The sequence below is a fragment of the Chiloscyllium plagiosum genome, chromosome 3 (genome assembly GCF_004010195.1).
Source record: "Chiloscyllium plagiosum isolate BGI_BamShark_2017 chromosome 3, ASM401019v2, whole genome shotgun sequence".
NCBI classification, from domain to species: Eukaryota; Metazoa; Chordata; class Chondrichthyes; order Orectolobiformes; family Hemiscylliidae; genus Chiloscyllium; species Chiloscyllium plagiosum.
The window spans coordinates 136,396,292-136,414,603 of NC_057712.1; the positions used below are offsets into that span (position 1 = coordinate 136,396,292).

The following is an 18,312-nucleotide window of genomic DNA, read 5'->3' on the forward strand; positions in this document are numbered from 1 at the left end:
AAACCCAGCCCCTGTCTCCTAACCCCATCCAATCCTGCCCCCCAACCAAACACACCTCCCAAACCCGCTCCCATCCAAACCCCGCCCCCACCCCAACCCCATCCAAACCCGCCCCCTAACCCCAAGGCATCCGGACTGCACACCAACAAGACTGCTGCTGCTGCTGCCGCTGCCTTTGTGGGTATGTCTCCAAATAGCGCGCGTGCACACACACACACACACAGCCACAGCCCCACACACAACTTTTTATTGCAAATTTTTGACAGTTACCATGTTTGCCCTGTACAGGACAATGTTGGAGAGATTATTCCTGGGTGGGTGGGGAGGGGGTTAGGGTACACCCCTCTGTAGAACTCCAGGGAAAGTGTGGGGAGAGAGAGAGAGGGCGGGAGGTCAGTCATTTGGAGATGGTGCCTATTTAATGACTGTAAACAAAAGACGCAATCACTGCTGGAAACATGTCTTTGATGTAATATTTCCATTGGGACCTCGAGATCGCCTTCCGATAATCCAATTTTCGAATAATTGGTATTTGGATAATTGAGTTTCCTCTGTATTGCCAAGTTTACATACAACATAAAACTGGTGGGAGGATGAACTGTAAGGAGGATACAGAGATGCTTCAGTGTGATTTGGGCACATTGAGGGAGTGAGCAAATGCATGGCAGATGAAGAATAATGTGGATAAATGTGAGGTCATCCATTTTGGTATCAAAAACAGGAAGGCAGATCATCTGAATGGCAGATTACATGAACTCCAGGTAGATAACATCCAATGTCTCTCCTTGGTCTCACCTGCTCATTACCTCCTCAAAATATTGAAGCAGATTTGTCAGGGATGATCCTCCCTTGACAAAACCATGCTGACTCTGCCGTATTTTGCCATGCACATCCAAGTATTCAGAAATCTCATCCTTAACAATGGACTCCTTCACAACAACCAAGGTCAAACTAATCGGCCATAATTTCACGTCTTTTGCCTTACTCACTTCTTAAATGGGGGTGGGGGGGAGTTACATTCGTCATTTTCGAGCATTTTCGAGTCCTCTGGCAACCTCCCTGAATCCAGTGATGTCTGAAAGATCATTACTAAAGTCTCCACTATGTCTTCAGCTATCTACGATGTTGCTCATCTGGTCCAGGAAATATATCCACTTTCAGAACTTTCAGTTTATCTTGCAGCTTCTCCTTCGTGATGGCCACCATACTCATCTTTGTCCCTTCATTGTCTTGAATATTTGGGAAATTACTCATGTCTTCCATTGTGAAGAATGATGCCAAGTACTTATTTAGTTCCTCAGCCATTTCTTTGATCTCCATTACTAATTCTCCAGCAGCCCAATGTCCATTTTTGCCTCTCTTTTGCCCTTTATACATCTTGAGATACTCTTGCAATCTTTGCTAATATTACTGGCTAGCTTACCCTCAAATCTCATCTTCGCCATCCTTATTTCTTTCTTCATTGCCCTTTGTAAGCTTCTCAATCCTCTGCTTTCCCACTGCCCTTCGACACATTATATGCTTTCTCTTTGGCTTTTATGCTGTCCCTGACTTCCCCGGTCAGCCATGGTTGCCTCATTTTACCTGCACCATGCTTTGTTGTCCTTGGGATGAATCTCTAACCTTATCTTTCTTACATGCCTTTTTTTTATCTCGTGGTGTATCTTATGCCTAAAATCCTGGAGGTCTGCAGTTAACTCCCATTATGGTTTCCTTACCTTTACAGTCCTCAGCTCAAATGATCCCGAGGTCCTGCTTTTTAACCTCCTGCTAACCCATTTATTCACTCTGCAGAACCTCATCCCTTTGTCTACACCTGTGCCGCTGGTACCAATGTGTACAACGATCTTTGGCTACTCATGCTCCCCTTGGGGAATTTGCTGCAACTGTTCAGAGACATCCTCGACCCCGGCAACAGGAGGCAACATATAAACAGCTGCCTGTGCTCTTGACTGGAGAGCCCCCTATCACAATTGCTTACTTGGACTTTGCCATATCCAACTTGACAGTAGAGCCAGTCATGCTGCCAAAGACCTGGCTGTTGCTGCTGTTTTTCTGAGACTATTCCTCCACAAACAGTACCCTAAAAAGATATACTTGTTTGACAGGGGGATAGCCACCGGAGACTCCTGCACAACATGCCTACCTTTCCTGGCAATCATCCATCTACCTGATCTCAGTTATGGTGTGATGTTCCCCCCCCGCCACCCCCAACTCTACTATCGATCACAGTCTCTGCCTCCTGTATGCTACTTAGTGTTTCCAACTGCCACTCCAACCGATCCATGCAGTCTCAGAAGAGTTACACCCACACACACCTCTTGTATTCACCGTCACCAGAGACAGTTGACTGTTGCCTGCTCCCCCACATCTCCCAGGAGGAGCATGCCACTCCAATGACGACCATTTCTGCCCATTAACAACTCGCGGACTTAAGGGAAATAAAAGATCTTACCCTTATCTTGTTGTTGCTCCCTTCCTCAACAAAGCCTTTTATTGTCGAGGTCCGCTTAGAGATCTAACCAACAGCACCTAACCACAAAACAACCCTTTGCAAAAATGGCTCTAACAATGCCTCCCTCCGCCATTTGCCTCAAGTTCCACAATTAGCTCAATTCTCAGTGTTTGTATTCTCTTGCCTGTCACTCTCAAGGGCAGTAATCTCTAGATTACTCCAAGTGCCACATGCTTGTGAGAGTAGGAATAGTAGGATAGGTCAGATGAATGTGCAGCTGACGAGCTGATGCAGGGGTCAGGGTTTCAGATTTTGGATCAATGAGGTCTCTTCTGAGGCAGAAGGGACTGTACAAGAGAGATAGGTTGCACCTGAACTGGAAGGGACAAAGTTTAAACTAGTCTAGGGGGGGGGGGGGGGGGGGGGGGAAGGGGCAACTCTAAGCAATAGTGCGGCAAGACAGAAGAGGCTCATAAAGAAGTTAATACAGCAAATTAAATAGAAAAGGCAGGCAAAAGCACAACAGAGAATAAGGGAAGAATGAAAAATTAAATTGCATTTATTTAAATGCAAGAGGCCTTGCAGGTAAGGCAGATGAATTTGGGGCAGAGATGGGAACATTGGCCTGGAATATTATAGCTATAGCAGAAACAAGGCTCAGGGAAGAACAGGACTGACAGCTCAGTGTTCTGGGGTACAGATGTCAAAGGAAGGCTAGAAGGGGAGGCAAGAGAGAAGGGGGAGTGGCATTTTTCATTAGGGAAAACATCATGGCAGTACTTTATTCCTGGGGTATCGTCTATTGAAGCTATATGGGTGGAATTGAGAAATAAGAAGGGGGTGATCACTTCGATGGGATTGTATTATAGTCCTGTCAAGAGTCAACAGGAGATTGAGGAGCAAATACGTAGCTCTAAGAATAGGGTTGTATATGGGAGGAATTTTAACTTTCCAAACATAGGCTGGGACTGCCACAGTGTTAAGGGCATGGATGCAGAGGAATTTGTTAAGTGTGCTCACAAACACTCAGTCAATATCGAGATGACTTTACCAAAGAAGGGGCAACCTCCTCTTGGGAAATCATGTTGGGCAAGCGACTGAGGTGCTATTGGGAAAGCACCTGGGGACCACTGACAATAGTTCTATTAGTTTTTAAATAGTTATCGCAAAGGATATGTCTGGTCCACAAGTTTAAGTTCCAAATTGGGGAGGCCCATTTCAATGATATTAGACAGGAACCTTCAAAAGTTTATTGGGGAAGGCTATTTGTACATTGAGGAGCATCTGGCAAGTGGGAGGCAGGGCCAGGTTGCAGGAATACAGAACAATGGATGATGAGCAATATTAAGGCTCTGGTCAATCAGAGAACAATGAAGAATGAAATCAGGAGGGCAAACAGAGATGAGAACTTTAGCAGGTAAGGTTAAGGAGAATCCAAAAAGATTCTACAAGTATATTAAAGGCAAATAAGCAACTCAGAAAAGAACAGGCTGCTTAAAGATCAATTAAGCAATCTACACATGGAACTATAGGAGATGGGCAAGATCCTAAACAATCTGTTAGATGGGGGGGGGGGGCGGGTCCAGAACGAGAGGCCTTGCTTTAGGGTGAGAGGGGAAAGATTTAAAAGGGATCTAAGGGGCAACTTTTTCACATACAGGGTGGTATGTGCATGGAATGAGCTGCCAGAGGAAGTGGTGGAGGCTGGCACAATTACAACATTTAAGATGCATCTGGATGGGTATGCAATAGGAAGGGTTTAGAGGGATATGGGCCTCGTGCTGGCAAATGGGACATTTATTTAGGCCATCTGGTCAGCATGAACAAGTTGGACCGAAAGGTCTGTTTCTGTGCTGGACATCTCTACGACTCGATAAGTATTTCACATCAATATTTACTGTGAAAGCTAGGAAACTCAGGGAAATAAATGGTGATTTCTTGAAAGGAGTCCACATTACAGAAGAGGTGGTGCTGGAGGCTTCAAAATGCATAAAAGTAGATAACTCCTCAGGACCTGATCAAGTATATCCCAGGACATTGAGAGTAGCTAGCGAAGAAATTGTGGGTCCTAATGGAGATGTTTATATCATCGACAGTCATGGGTGAAGTGCTAGAAGACAGGAAGGTGGCTGATGTTGTGCCACTATTTAAGAAAAGCTGCAAGAAAAAGCCAAGAAACTGCAGACTGGTGAGCCTGATGTCAGTGGTGGTTAAGATGTTGGAAGATATTCTGAGGATCTACACGCATTAGGAAAGGCAAGGATTAATTAGGGATAGTCAGAATGGCTTTGTGCATGGGAAATTGTGCCTCACAAACGTAATTGAGTTTTTTGAAGAGTTGACCAAGACGACAAATGAAGGTACAGTGACAGATATTGTCTACATGGACTTTAGCAAGTGCTTCAACAAGGTTCACATGACAGACTTTTTAGTAAGGTTAGATCACCTGGAATCCATGGAGAGCCAGCCAAAATTGGTGGTATAGCTAACAGTGGCTTAGATTATTGAAGAGTACAATGGGATCTTAACAAACCTGTCAAGTGGGCTTAGGGGTGGCAGATAGAGGTTAATTTAGCTAAATGTGTGTTGTATTTTGCTAAGACAAACCAGGGCAGGAAGTACACAGTTAATGATAGGGCTCTGGGGAGGAATAGAGAGACCTAGATATACACATACATAGTTCCATGAAAGTAGTGTCACAGATAGACAGAATGGTGAATGCGATGTTTGGCATTCTTGTCTTCATCAGTTACAGCACTGAGTACAGGAGTTGGAACATCGTGTTACAGCTGTACAAGACATTGGTATGGAAACATTTGGAGTACTACATATAATTCTGATATAGGAAAGATATTATTAAACTGGAAAGGGATAAAAAAAATTTTCAAGTTACCAAATTGCTAAGTTTGAGCTGTAGCGAGCGAGGGGCGGAGGTGTTTAGTTCCTTGCAAATGCATCACATGGAGACAAGGTGGAGGAGGACATTGACCTTCACTGATCAGAGCACTGAGTATAGGAGTTGTCGCTTTACAGGATATTGGTGAGGCAACATTTGGAAAAACTGCGTCTAATTCTGGTCGCCCTGCGACAAGGAGTATGTTTTTAAACTATAAATGGTGGAGATAAAACATACAAGGATGTTACCGGGACTGAAGGTTTGAGTTACAAGGAGACTGGTTAAGTTGAGACCTTTTTTTCCTGGAGCATCATAGGCTGAGGAGTGACCTGATGCAAGATTTTAATATCATGAGGGGCATACATAATGTGAATAGCCAAGGTCTTTATCCCCAGGGTAGGAGAGTCCAAAACTAGACAGCATCAGTTTAAGGCAACATGGGAAAGATTTAAAAGGGACTAGAGGGGCAACGTTTGCACACATGGAACGAGCTGCCAGAGGAAGTGGTGGAGGTGAGTACAATTACATTTAAAAGACACTTGGACAGGTACTTGGATAAGAAAGGTTTTGAGGGATATTGATCAAATGTCAGCAAATGAGACAAGTTCAGTTTAGGAAACATGGTTGCCACAGAAGCGTTTGACCAAAGGGTCTGTTTCGTGCTATATGACTCTATCCTGTCTTCCTTTTACATGTTCTTGGGGAACATTATAAATAACTCAAAAGTTTCCAGCATGCACAACAGTACACCAGAGCCAAGGTGACCCCAAATCTTCCTCTGGGAATGTGAGAATGGACTGCCCAACTGCTTAATAGAGGCAAAAACTTTGAGTCAACCATGGATCCGAGTTACAATGCTCTGTTGTGCAGCAGGATGATAAATTAACTTAAAACATTCTGAACTGCAAGGTCCATTCTCCTCTCCTGAAGGCACTTGGTCTTGTTGGATTTTTAGTTCCACAGATATTTTATGTCTCATCAAGAAATAGTATTGAAATTCAAACATGGTTAAGTATCAATAAATAATCTCCAACTATGAAGACATCAGTAGAATGTCAAAGTCATACGGCACGGTCAAAAACAACCACCTAACTATTCAAATCTCAGTTTCCAGCACAGGTCCATAGCTATGTATACCTTGGCATCACAAGTGTACATCTAAATATTTCTTGTATGCTCTGAGGCTTTCTGCCTCTGCCACCCTTTCAGGTCAAGAATTCCAGATTCCCACTATCCTCTGGGTGGAAATTTTCCCTCACATCTCTTCTCAACCTTGTCAAGTCATACTGCTTGCAAACAGACCCTTCGATCCAACTAGTCCTTGCCGACCATGTTCCCAAACTAAACTAGTCGCACCTGCCTGCTCCTGACCCATATCCATCCAAACCTCTTGAATTTGTGAACCTATCTATGTAATAACTCTACCTGAAACTTACGTAGCAGTTCATTCCATACACAAACCACTCTGTTAATAAGTAGCCCCTCATATTCTTTTTAAATATTTCTACTCTCACCTTAAAGGATGCTCCCTAGTTTTGAACTCCCCTCACCCAAGGAAAAAGACCCTGTCATTCACCTTCTCTGTGCACTCACCATTTTATAAAACTTGAAGATCACTCCTCAATCTCCTATGCTCCAGTGGCAAAAGTTCCAGCCTTTCCAGTCTATTTTTATATCTCAAACTCTTCATTTCCTGGTAAATCTTTTCTGAATCCTGTCCAGTTTAATAATATCCTTCCCATTACAAGGTGACCAGAACAACACACGCTATTTCACAAGGGGCCTCACCAACATGCCTCATGACATCCCAACTCTTACTCAAAGCACTGAGCAATAAAGTCAAGCATACTAAATATGCCTTCTTAACCACACATTCTTTCCCTGAAATCTATGCCCGGCCACTGATCTCCCCATCAAGGGCAGATGTTCCTTCTTTTCTCCTTATCTATGCTTCTAATATTTTTTATAAATCTCAATCATGTTCCCCTCAATCTCCTTTGCTCAACTTCAGTCTATCCAATCTCTCTTTATAACTGAAATCTTAAACCCAGGAACATCTTGGTACATCTCCTCTGCATCCTCTCCAGAGCAAATCACTTCCCGCCCATGGTGTGATTCCAAAATTGCACAGGAAAGAGTCATTTCTTAGGACCAGAAGCTATCCCATCTCATTACCAGGGGTGCTCCAATCTTATTTCCAAAGCACAGGAGAAATCTTTCAACTTAGCTTTCCCACTAATACAGCTGTCAGAAAAATTAAATCACTTTTCATGCTAGAAGACGACACACAAATCACACACAAACCTTTTGCTTCTGTTCAGATTTCCTCTTCTCCTCCTCAGCAAAATCGGGCATCAGCACCATCCGATTTGAGGATGCTATCGGAACTTGGGTCAAAGTAGGTGTTGTCTGCACTTGCACCAATACAGAATTCTTTTGTTTGTGGTCTGCAATGTCTTCAGGATCATTAACTGTTTCAATGACCCTCAGATTTGGTCGGGTGACCTTCGGTGGCTGCATAACCACAAACATTCGATTCTTTGGTTGCTGAGCGTATGGCTCAGTAACTTGTGGAGGTGGGTACATTGGCCAGTTCGAGGCAGGCAACGAGACATAAGGGTCATATTGATTATAGTTTGGTACTGATGCATTTGGTGGATAATTTACTGCAGGTGCTGGATATTGCCCGTAAGGTGAAATGGCATAATTTTGTGAAGGGATTGGCAATAAACCAGGTTTATGGACTGTTGGGATTACAGCAGAACATCGTGCTTTCTCAGGTTCTCTTGCTGTCACAACTGTTTCCCGATTAAACTGATCCTTGCCTTCTCTCACTACAGAACCAGAGATACTTTCCAGTTTGTGTGACCTTGCTCGTGTTTGTGTATGAGGTTCTGGTGATTTTGCCTCATTTCGGCTTCTTCGCTTTTCCCAAGAAGCAGTTTTGAGAGATCCCAGTGGGTGCTCAGGTGATCGAGTTACAGGTTTTTTCCCATGTAGCCGCTCCTCAGTACGGGCTGCCAGTTTGCTAATCTCTGTTACTCCTATATCGAGTCCAATGGTCTTGAGTAAATCATGGATCTTTTCATATTCTTTCTCAGGTTTTGCACTTGCCAAGCTAGATCCTCCTTCAGGTAGACTGGTTTGTCTTACAGGCAGGAGATTCCGGTTTGCAAGAACACCTCTATGTTTCCCACCTTCTGCATTCTCTTCCTCATCTTCTCCATAGAGAAACCTTTCCTCATCCTCTATATCTGGAAAGTTATGCTTCCTCCTCTCTTCTAAGCTCCCATTTTCAGATTCTTCTAATAAACCAAGTATACGACAGAAACCATGGCCGTCTTGACCAGCCCGTTCATGTGGGAGAAGGAAGTCTGAAACCCGGTCCTGAATCTCAGATCTTTCCAAATTGGATTTTGTGCCAATCTTAACTGGAGCATCCCTCTCAAAAAGGAAACTTGCATTGGACAGACCAGGAACACCACCTTGCTCAGTGATTTGATGAATGTCTCTCGTGTCTCGCATGAAAGAGAATTGTTCAGTCTCAGCATAACTTGATGTATGCTGTGGTAACCGTGTGAAGCTTTGCGGTGGAACATAATTTTTCTGCTGCTCAGGGCTTTCCTTGACTGTCGCACCACGATACTCATCAAACTACATTAAAAGAAGCAGAGTGACAAGTCAAAAGTTAGGTGGTCACATTTTCAAACACTTGATTCTTAACTGTAATTGCGAGAGACTAGTGCAAGTTAAAAGTGTAGCTTCTTAACAATTGAAAACCTGAACAAAGGTACTAAGGACTTGGCCTTTTGCAGCCATGCATTTTCCTATTCTTGAATGGATGTGTGTTGGAAAACTGGTCTGGACAACGAGGAAATTTTAAATTTGTCAGGTACTCACTGTAATTCACAGAATCCCTATAGTGGAGAAGCAGCCCATTGGCCCCATGAGTCCATAATGACCCTCCAATGAGCATCCCACCCAAACACACCCACTACCCTATCCCTGTAACCCTGCATTTCACATGTCTAATCCACCTAACCAACAGACCCCTGGAAACTATGGGCGATTTTGCATGACCAATCCACCAAACCTACACAGAGTCAGAAAGCTCTACAGCATGGAAACAGATCCTTTGGTCCAACTCATCCATGCTGACAAGATAGTCAAAATTAATCTAGTTCCATTTGTCAGCATTTGGTCCATATCCTTCTAAAGGTCTCCTATTCATTTACCAATCCAGATGCCTTTTAAATGTTGTAGTTGTACCAGCCTTTACCGCTTCCTCTCACAGCTCATTCCATACACACACCACCCTCTGCGTGAAAAAGTTGCCTCTTAAGTCTCTATCTTTCCCCTCTTACCTTCTCATTTTGGATTTTCTACCCCAAGGGAAAGACCTTGACTATTCACCCTACCCATGCCCCTTATGATTTTAAAAACCTCTACAAGGTCACCCCTCAGCCTCCAACACTCCAAGGAAAACAGCCCCAGCCAATTCAGCCTCTCCCTATAGCTCAAACCTTCCAAGCCTAACAACATTCTTATACAAAATAAAAGCAAATTACTGTGGATGCTGGAATCTGAAACCAAAAGAGAAAATGCTGGAAAATGTCAGCAGGTCTGGCAGCATCTGTAAGGAGAGCAAACAGCTGATGTTTCGAGTCTAACTGACCCTTTGTCAAAGCTATGACAAAGGGTCAGTTAGACTTGAAATGTCAGCTCTTTTCTCTCCTTACAGATGCTGCCAGACCTGCTGAGAACATCGTTGTATATCTTTTCTGAACCCTTTCAAGTTTCACAACATCCTTCCCTAAGCAGGGAGACCAGAATTGCAAACAGTATTCCAATAGTGGCCTAACCAATGTCATGTACAGCCTCAACATGATCTGCCAACTCCAATACTCAGTGCTCTGTCCAATAAAGGAAAGTATACCCAACGCCTTCTTTGTTATCCTGTCGATCTTGAACTCCACTTTCAAGGAACTATGAACATGGCCTCCAAGGTCTCTTTGTTCAGCTTCACTCCCCAGGACCTTATAAGTGTATAAGTCCTGCCCTGATTTGCCTTTCGAAAATGCAGCACCTCACATTTACTTAAATTAAACTCAATCTGCCACTCCTTGGCCTATTGACCCATCTGATCAAGATCCCCTTCTACTCTGAGGTGACCTTCTTCGTTGTCCATGACACTCCAATTTTTGTGTCATCTGCAAACTTACAATCAAACCTATGTTCACAGCTGAATCATGTATATAAATTACGAAAAGCAATGGAGCCAGCACCGATCCTTGCAGCACACCGCCAGTCATGAGCTTCCGGTCTGAAAAGCAACCCTCCATCATCACCCTCCATCTACTACTCTCGAGCCAGTTCTGCATTCAAATGGTTTGTTCTCCCTGTATTCCATGTAATCTAACTTTGATAATCAATCTACCATGAGGAATCATGTCAAACGCCTTACTAAAATCCATGCAAATTACATCCACCGTTTTGCCTTCATCAATACTTTTTGTCACTTCTTCAAAAAATACAAGCAAGTTAATGAGAGACAATTTCCCACACACAAAACTGTGTTAACTAACCCTGATCAATCCTTGCTTTTCCAAATGCATGTAAATCCTGTCCCTCAGTATCCCCTTCAACAACCTGCCCACCACTGATAGGCTTACCTATCTAACTTTAATAGTGGCACCATGTTAGCTAATCTCCAGTCATCCAGCACCTCACCTGTGGCTATCAATGATACAAATATTTCAGGAAAGGGCCCAGCACTCACTTTCTGCAGAGTTTTAGGGTATCCCTGATCAGGTATTGGAAATTTATCCACCTTTATGCATTTTAAGATGTCCAGCATCACCTTCTCTGTAATATGGACTTTTTTCACGATATTGTTTTTGATTTCCCTAAGTTCTCTATCGTCCATATCTTTCTACACAGGAAAACAGTGATGCAAAATACTTGTTAAGTACCTCCATTTCCTGCGGTTCCACATAGAGGCCTTGCTGAACTTTAAGGAGACCTATTCTGTCCTAGTTACCCTTTTGTCCTGAACATATTCGTAGAAATCCTTTGGATTTGCCTGAACCTGATTTGTCAGGGCTGTATCATAACCACTTTTTGAACTCTTGATTTCCCTCAATTGTATGTTTGGAGTGTGGGAGGAAACCAGATCACCCAGACGAAACAGGGAGAAGAGACTGTGCAGACACAAGGAGACTGTGCAAACTCCACATAGAGCTGCATCCCTGGCGCTGTGCTAACTACAAATGGGCACAGTATACAGACAAAGTAAAGGAGCTTATAGCACAGATTGAAATTGTCAGTATGATGTCATGGATATCACAGGGACATGACTGCTACGTGTTCCAAGCTGGTGACCAACATCCAACAATACTCATCCTATTCAAAAGATGGGAGATGGGCAGAGGAAGCAGGGTCACCTTGTTAGTAAAAAAAACAAAATTAAATCGACAGCAAGAGGAGATTTTAGGGTCTGAAGATGGAGAATTGGGCACAGCTGAGGAACTGCAACAGAAAAAAAGACTCTGATGGAAGATATGTATATGATTACTAGCAATAGTCAGAATGTGGGGTGGAAAATAAATGAAGACATGGAAAAGACATGTGAGAAAGGCACCATGACAACAATCACAGAGAACTTCAATATGCAGGCAGGCTGGGAAAATCTGGTTGCTCGCAGATCCCAAGAAAAGGAATTAATGAAATGTGTACGTGATGGTTTTTGGAGCAGCTTATGGTAGGGAACTCTGGATTTTATGTGAAAATGAGCAGAGTTGATTAGGGGGCTTCAAGTGAAGGAACACAGAGAGAGAGAGAGAGAGAGAGAGAGAGAGAGAGAGAGAGAGAGCGCGAGCAAGAAAGAGCGATAGCGACAGTGATAGCAAGAGTGTGAGAAAGAGCGAGAGAGACTGAATCCGCACTATCAACATCCTGAGCGTTATCATTGATCAGAAACTCAACTGGGCTCACCACATAAACACAATGGCTACAAGAGTAGGTCAAAGGAATAAAAGAGCAGGTCAGAGTAACTCACCTCCTGACTCCTCAAAGCCTGTCCACCATGTCTAAGGCACAGGTCAGGAATGTGATGGAATACTCCCCACTTGCCTGCATGAGTGCAGCCCCAACAACACTCAAGAAGCCTGACACCATCCAGGTCAAAGCAACCTGTTTAATTGGTACCACACCCACAAACATCAGGCCCTTCCATCAGCAATGCTCAGTAGCAGCAGTGTGTACCATCTAGAAGATGCACTGCAGAAATTCTTCTAAGATCCTCAGACAGCACCTTCCAAACCCACAACCACTTCCACCCAGAAGGACATCGGCAGCAGATACATGGGAACATCACCACCTTCAAGTTCCCCTCCAAGCCACTCACCATCCTGACTTGGAAATATATTGCCATTCCTTCACTGTCACTGGGTCAAAATCCTGAAATTCCTTCCCCTAAAGGCATTTTTGGGTCAATCTTCAGCAGGTAGACTGCAGTAGTTCAAGAAAGCAGCTCATCACCAACTTTTCAAGGGCAACTAAGGACAAGTAATAAATGCTGGCCAGCCAGTGACACCCACATCCTGCATATTGAATACTCTAAAAAAAATTACTCAGCAATTTGAGGGGGAGAAGGTGCAATTACAGAGGCATGAGGGAAGACCTGACCAGAATTGACTGGGAGAGAAGCCGAGCAGTAAAGACAGTGAAACAACAGCAGCAGGAGTTTCTGGGTGTAATCAGGAGACACAGCAAAGATTCATCCCTTGGAAAAGAAGCACACTAATGGGAGAACGAGGCAACCACTGCTGACAAGAAAAGTCATGGACAGCGTAAAAGCAAAATAGAAAGCACACAATGTGGCAAATAGCACTGGGAAGCCAGAGGGTTGGGGTGCCCACAAAGAAGAACAGAGAACAATGAAAAAAGAAATAAGGAAGGCAAAGATTAAATATGAGGGTAAGCTCAGCAGTAAAAAAAATCCAAGAGTTTCTTTAGATATATAAAGGGCAAAATAAAATAAAGTGGACACAGGACCACTGGAAAATGACACTGGAGAAGCAGTGATGGGAAACAAAGAAATGGCTGAGGAACTGAATAAGTCATTCGTGTCAGTCTTCATGGTGGAAGACACAAGTAATATCCCAAACATTCAAGGAATGGGGGGGAAGATGAGTATGGTGGCCTTCATCAAGGAGAAGGTGCTGGAAAAACTGAAAGGTTTGAAGGTGGATAAATCACCTGAACCAGATGGTCTACACCCCAGAGTTCGAAAGGAGCTAGCTGAAGAGGTAGTGGAGGCACTACCACCCGTTTAAGAAGGGAGTAAGGAAAAAGACAGGAAATTGTAGACTGCTGAGCCTGAGCTCAGTCATTGCTAAGATTGTAGAGTCCACTGTGAAGGATGAAATTTCTGAAAACTTGGAAGTGCACAGTAAAATAGGGCAAAGTCAGCAAGATTTTATCAAGGGGAGGTCATGCCTGACAAATCTGCTAGAATTCTTTGAGGTGGTACCGAGCAGGTCAGACCAAGAAGAGCCAATGGGTGTTATTGACCTGGAGTTCCATAAGGCCTTTGATAAGGTGCCGCACAAGAGACTGCTGAGTAAGATAAGGGCCCATGGTGTTCGAGGTAAGGTACTAACGTGGATACAAGATTGGCTGTCTGGAAGAAATCAGAGAGTGGGAAGAAAAGGCTTCTTCTCAGGATGGAAGCTGGTGACTAGTGGTGCTCCGCAAGGGTCAGTGTTGGGACCACAACTTTTCACTTTATACATGACTAATCTGGATGAAGGAATGGTGAGAATTTTAGCGAAGTTTGCAAATGATACAGTCATAGGTAGGACAGGTGGTATTGAGGAGGCAGAGAGGCTGCAGAAGGATTCAGACATGTTAGGAGAGAGGGCAAAAAAGTGGCAGATCAAATACAACTTGGGAAAGTGACAGGTCATGCAATTTGGTAGGACAAAGAGAAGCATAGACTATTTCTGAAATGGGGAGAAAATTCAGACATCTGAAGTGCAAAGGAGTCCTAGTCCAGGTTTCTCTTAAGGTAAACTTGCAGATTGAGTTAGTAGTTAGGAACACAAATACACTGTTGGCATTTATTTTGAATGGATTAGAATATAAAAGCAGGGATGTATTTCTGAGGTTTTATAAAGCTCTGCTCAGACCACATTGAGAACTGCTGCAATTTTGGGCCCCATACCTGAGGAAGGATATACTGGCCCTGGAGTGGGGTCCAGAGAAGATTCACGAGAATGATGCCAGGAATAAAAGGCTTAACATATGAGGAATGTTAGAGGACTCTGGGTCTATCCTCAATGGGGTTTGGAAGCATGAAGGGGGATGTAATTAAAACTTAAAGAATACTGAACGGCCGAAACAGAGTGGACGTTTGCAAGATGTTTTCATTGGCAGGAGAGACTAAGAGCTGAAAATGTGTTGCTGGAAAAGCGCAGCAGGTCAGGCAGCATCCAGGGAACAGGAGAATCGACATTTCGGCCATAAGCCCTTCTTCAGATTCCTGTTCCCTGGATGCTGCCTGACCTGCTGCGCTTTTCCAGCAACACATTTTCAGCTCTGATCTCCAGCATCTGCAGACCTCACTTTCTCCTCAGGAGAGACTAAGATCCAAGGGCACAGCCTTAGACTAAAGCTAAGACTATTTAGAATGGCGATGAGGAGAAACTTCATCAGCCAGAGAGTGATGGATCTTTGGAGTTCGTTGCCACCGAAGGTTGTGGAGGCCAGGTCATTGAGTATATTTAAAACAGAGGTAAATAGGTTCTTGATTATCAAGGAGATCAAAGGTTACGGGGAGAAAGCGAGAGAATGGGGTTGAAAAACTTATCAGTCATGATTGAATGGTGGAGCAGACTTGATAGGCCAAATGGCCATATTTTGCTATGTCTTGTGGTGTTATGGAATGAAAGGGCTTGTCAACATAGGCAGTGGTTCAGGCTGCATCCAAGAAGCAGCAAAATCGACGTTTCGGGCAAAAGCCCTTCATCAGGAATGTTTCCAGCATCTGCAGTCATTGTTTTTACCAACATAGGCAGTAGTTGAGGACTTTGAATCTGTACGTCCAGTTTAGAAGGATGAGGGAAGATCTCATTCAAACTTGCAGAATACTGAGTGTAGTCACTCAGATGTTGGAGAGGATGTTGTCACTAATAGGACAGGCTAGGACCTGAGGGCACAGCATCCATGAATGGATGACCCTTGGAACGGAGATGAAGAATTTCTTCAGCTACAGGGTGGTGAATCTGTGGAACTCATTACCACAGAAAACTGTGAGAGCCAATTCAATGAGTGTATTTAAGACAGAGACAGTTATGGTCTTGATTACTAAGGGAAAAAGTGAGGGCTGCAGATGCTGGAGATCAGAGCTGAAAATGTGTTGCTGGAAAAGCGCAGCAGTAATCCCTTGATTACTAAGGGATCAAAGATTACAGGGAGAAGGGTTGAAAAATCATCTTATATCTTATCCATATCATAAAATTTTAGCCTATGTACAAATATTAAGGAAATATGCAGGTGTGTGCCTCCAGTAACAAATAAATCTGTAATAGTTGTTCTCACTTATACATGACTCCAGACACACAATGTGGTTAAATTTACGACTGAATTGAGAAAGAACTCCTTTACCCAGAGGGTTGGAAATCTACGGAATTCCCTGCCCAGTGAAGTATTTGATGCTACTTCAGTACAGAGGAACCTCAATTATCTGGCATTCGATTATCCAAATATCAGATTATCTGGCAAGATCACAAGGTCCTGATACTCGGTTAAACTACGCTAGCCGGCATCTGATGAACGAAACAAAATACTGCCTGTCCACGTCCTTTCGATAATTGAGGTTCCTCTGTAAATGTTTTTAAAGGTAAGACAGATTTTTTTTTTGAACAATAAAGGAATGAAGGCATACGGTAAGAGGGCGTCTAAGTGGAGCTGAGTCAACGAAAAGATCTTATTGAATGGCGGAGAAGGCTCGAAGGACCAGATGGCCTGCTCCTGTTTCTTGTGTCAACCTTCACTTCCCTCTGAAATGATTCATCCAGTCACTCACTTGTCAAGAAACTCATCATCTTCTCAAAGGCATTTACAGTTACGCAATAACTGATGGTTTTATCAGTAATGAACATATCCCATGAACAAGGAAAAATCAGTAATTATTTTTAAGATACATCAAAATCCATTACAGGTGCTATATAAATAATTTTTTTTACGGAAGGGTTAATGCACTGAAGGAGACAATTCATTTTATCCAGTTTGTGCTGGGTCTCTGCAGAAGAAACACAAGTTGTCTCCTATATTTTGCCTGTAGCCCTACACTTTTTCTATTCAGGAAATAATCCAACTCTCTTTACAAAACGTCAAATGAATCTTAAATCCTAACCACTCAAAGCAAAATGTGTTCTTCCACAGGTTGCTGTTGGCTCTTTAGCCAATCACCTTAAATCGATGACCTGTGGTTATCAGCCCTTTCTCCAGTGGAAAGAGCTTCACTTTAGCTACTGTCAAGATCTTTTACTATTTTGGTCACCTCTATCAAACTGCCTTTTAATGTTCTCCAATCTGTCCACATAACTAAAATCTCTCACCACAGGAATCATTCTTCTTCAAATAGCTGCTTGAAACAATAATGATTCTTAGGGGTTTGACATGTTAAAACATGGAGAGTTAATTTCCCCTTCTGGGAGAGTCTACAACCAGAAGATATAATCTCAGAATAAGGGGTTGGCTAAAAAAGGTAAGGAGTTTCTTCTCTCAGAAGGCAGTGAATCTGTGGAATTCTTTACCATAAAACACCGCAAGGTTATGACCTCAAGAATATTCAAGGCTGAGACAGATTTTTAATTGGTAAGGGAATCAAGGCAAGAAGCAGGAACATGTTAAGGATGATCAGATCAGGCATGATCTCACTGAATGGCAGAGGATTCTAGCATTTTCCCTTTTGCCCATGTCAGGCTAAATGGTCGAAAATTCCATTTTCTCTCTACCCACTTCCTTAAATAGTGGAGTTACATTAGCTGGCCTCCAAGCCATTGAAACTGCTCCAGAGTCAATAGAAATTGAAAGGTAACCACTAAAAAATCCACTATTTCTAGGGCCACTTTCCTAAGTATGCTGGGTTGTAGATTATTAGGCTCTGCAGATTTGTTAGCCTTTAATTCCAATTTCCCCAATATCATTGCCCTCATTCTGACTTCCTTGAGTTCCTCACTCTCACTAGACCCTGAGTTTCTCAACATTTTTCGCAAGTTATTTATGTCTACCTTTGTGAAGACAGAATCAAAAAATATATTCCTCCTGGATGAGCCACGAGAAACCTTTGGGGGCTGGCAACTGGGATCTTTTAAATGAGGATAATGCACAACTAGACGTAGAGTTACTCTAAGTGGTAACTAAAAGGACAGATATCAGGTTTCTCAAACTGAAAACAAAATCATTTTGGACACAGTTAAGATCATCCTGCAGTTGAAACAGATAGCCCTGGATTTAGAGGAGGTAACAAAACTCAAACTACTGAAATACGAAAAAAATTGATTTGCAATTTCCTGTTGCAGTTAAAGCGGCAGATTTAATCGGTACTGATAAAGCTTCCAAGATGTGTGGAAATACAGCAAGAATTAGGTACAGTAAATTGAGTTAGCAAAGATATGATTAGTAAAACAGCTTCAACAAGAAAAGGAAATTTCAAAGTAAACTGGAAATAGAACTGAAAAACTTGAATGTGAATTTCAGAGAGAAAGGGGAGTGATGATAATAGAGGGATTAACATCATAAAATTAAAGAAATTAAAAAAATACGGATGCCCACAAAGGCTCAGATGGGGAAATTCACAGTCACAATTTAAAGTCCATTCAGGAAGTGCTTAAATTCATACAGTTTTAACCAAGGTCTGAAGAAAAGGATATAGAGGTCTTCTTTGTCATTT

At 42.9% G+C, this 18,312-nt stretch overlaps 1 protein-coding gene across 6 annotated transcripts in view; it reads right to left on the bottom strand.

Annotated features, from left to right (window-relative positions):
• Nucleotides 1–18,312, bottom strand: part of znf318 (zinc finger protein 318) — a 116,839-nt gene that overhangs the window by 16,935 nt on the left and 81,592 nt on the right. For all 6 annotated transcript variants that reach the window (XM_043687411.1, XM_043687412.1, XM_043687406.1 and 3 more), the window contains one exon: nt 7,656–9,005. In XM_043687411.1, the coding sequence (XP_043543346.1) occupies nt 7,656–9,005 (1,350 nt within the window). The remainder of the gene's footprint in view (nt 1–7,655; nt 9,006–18,312) is intronic.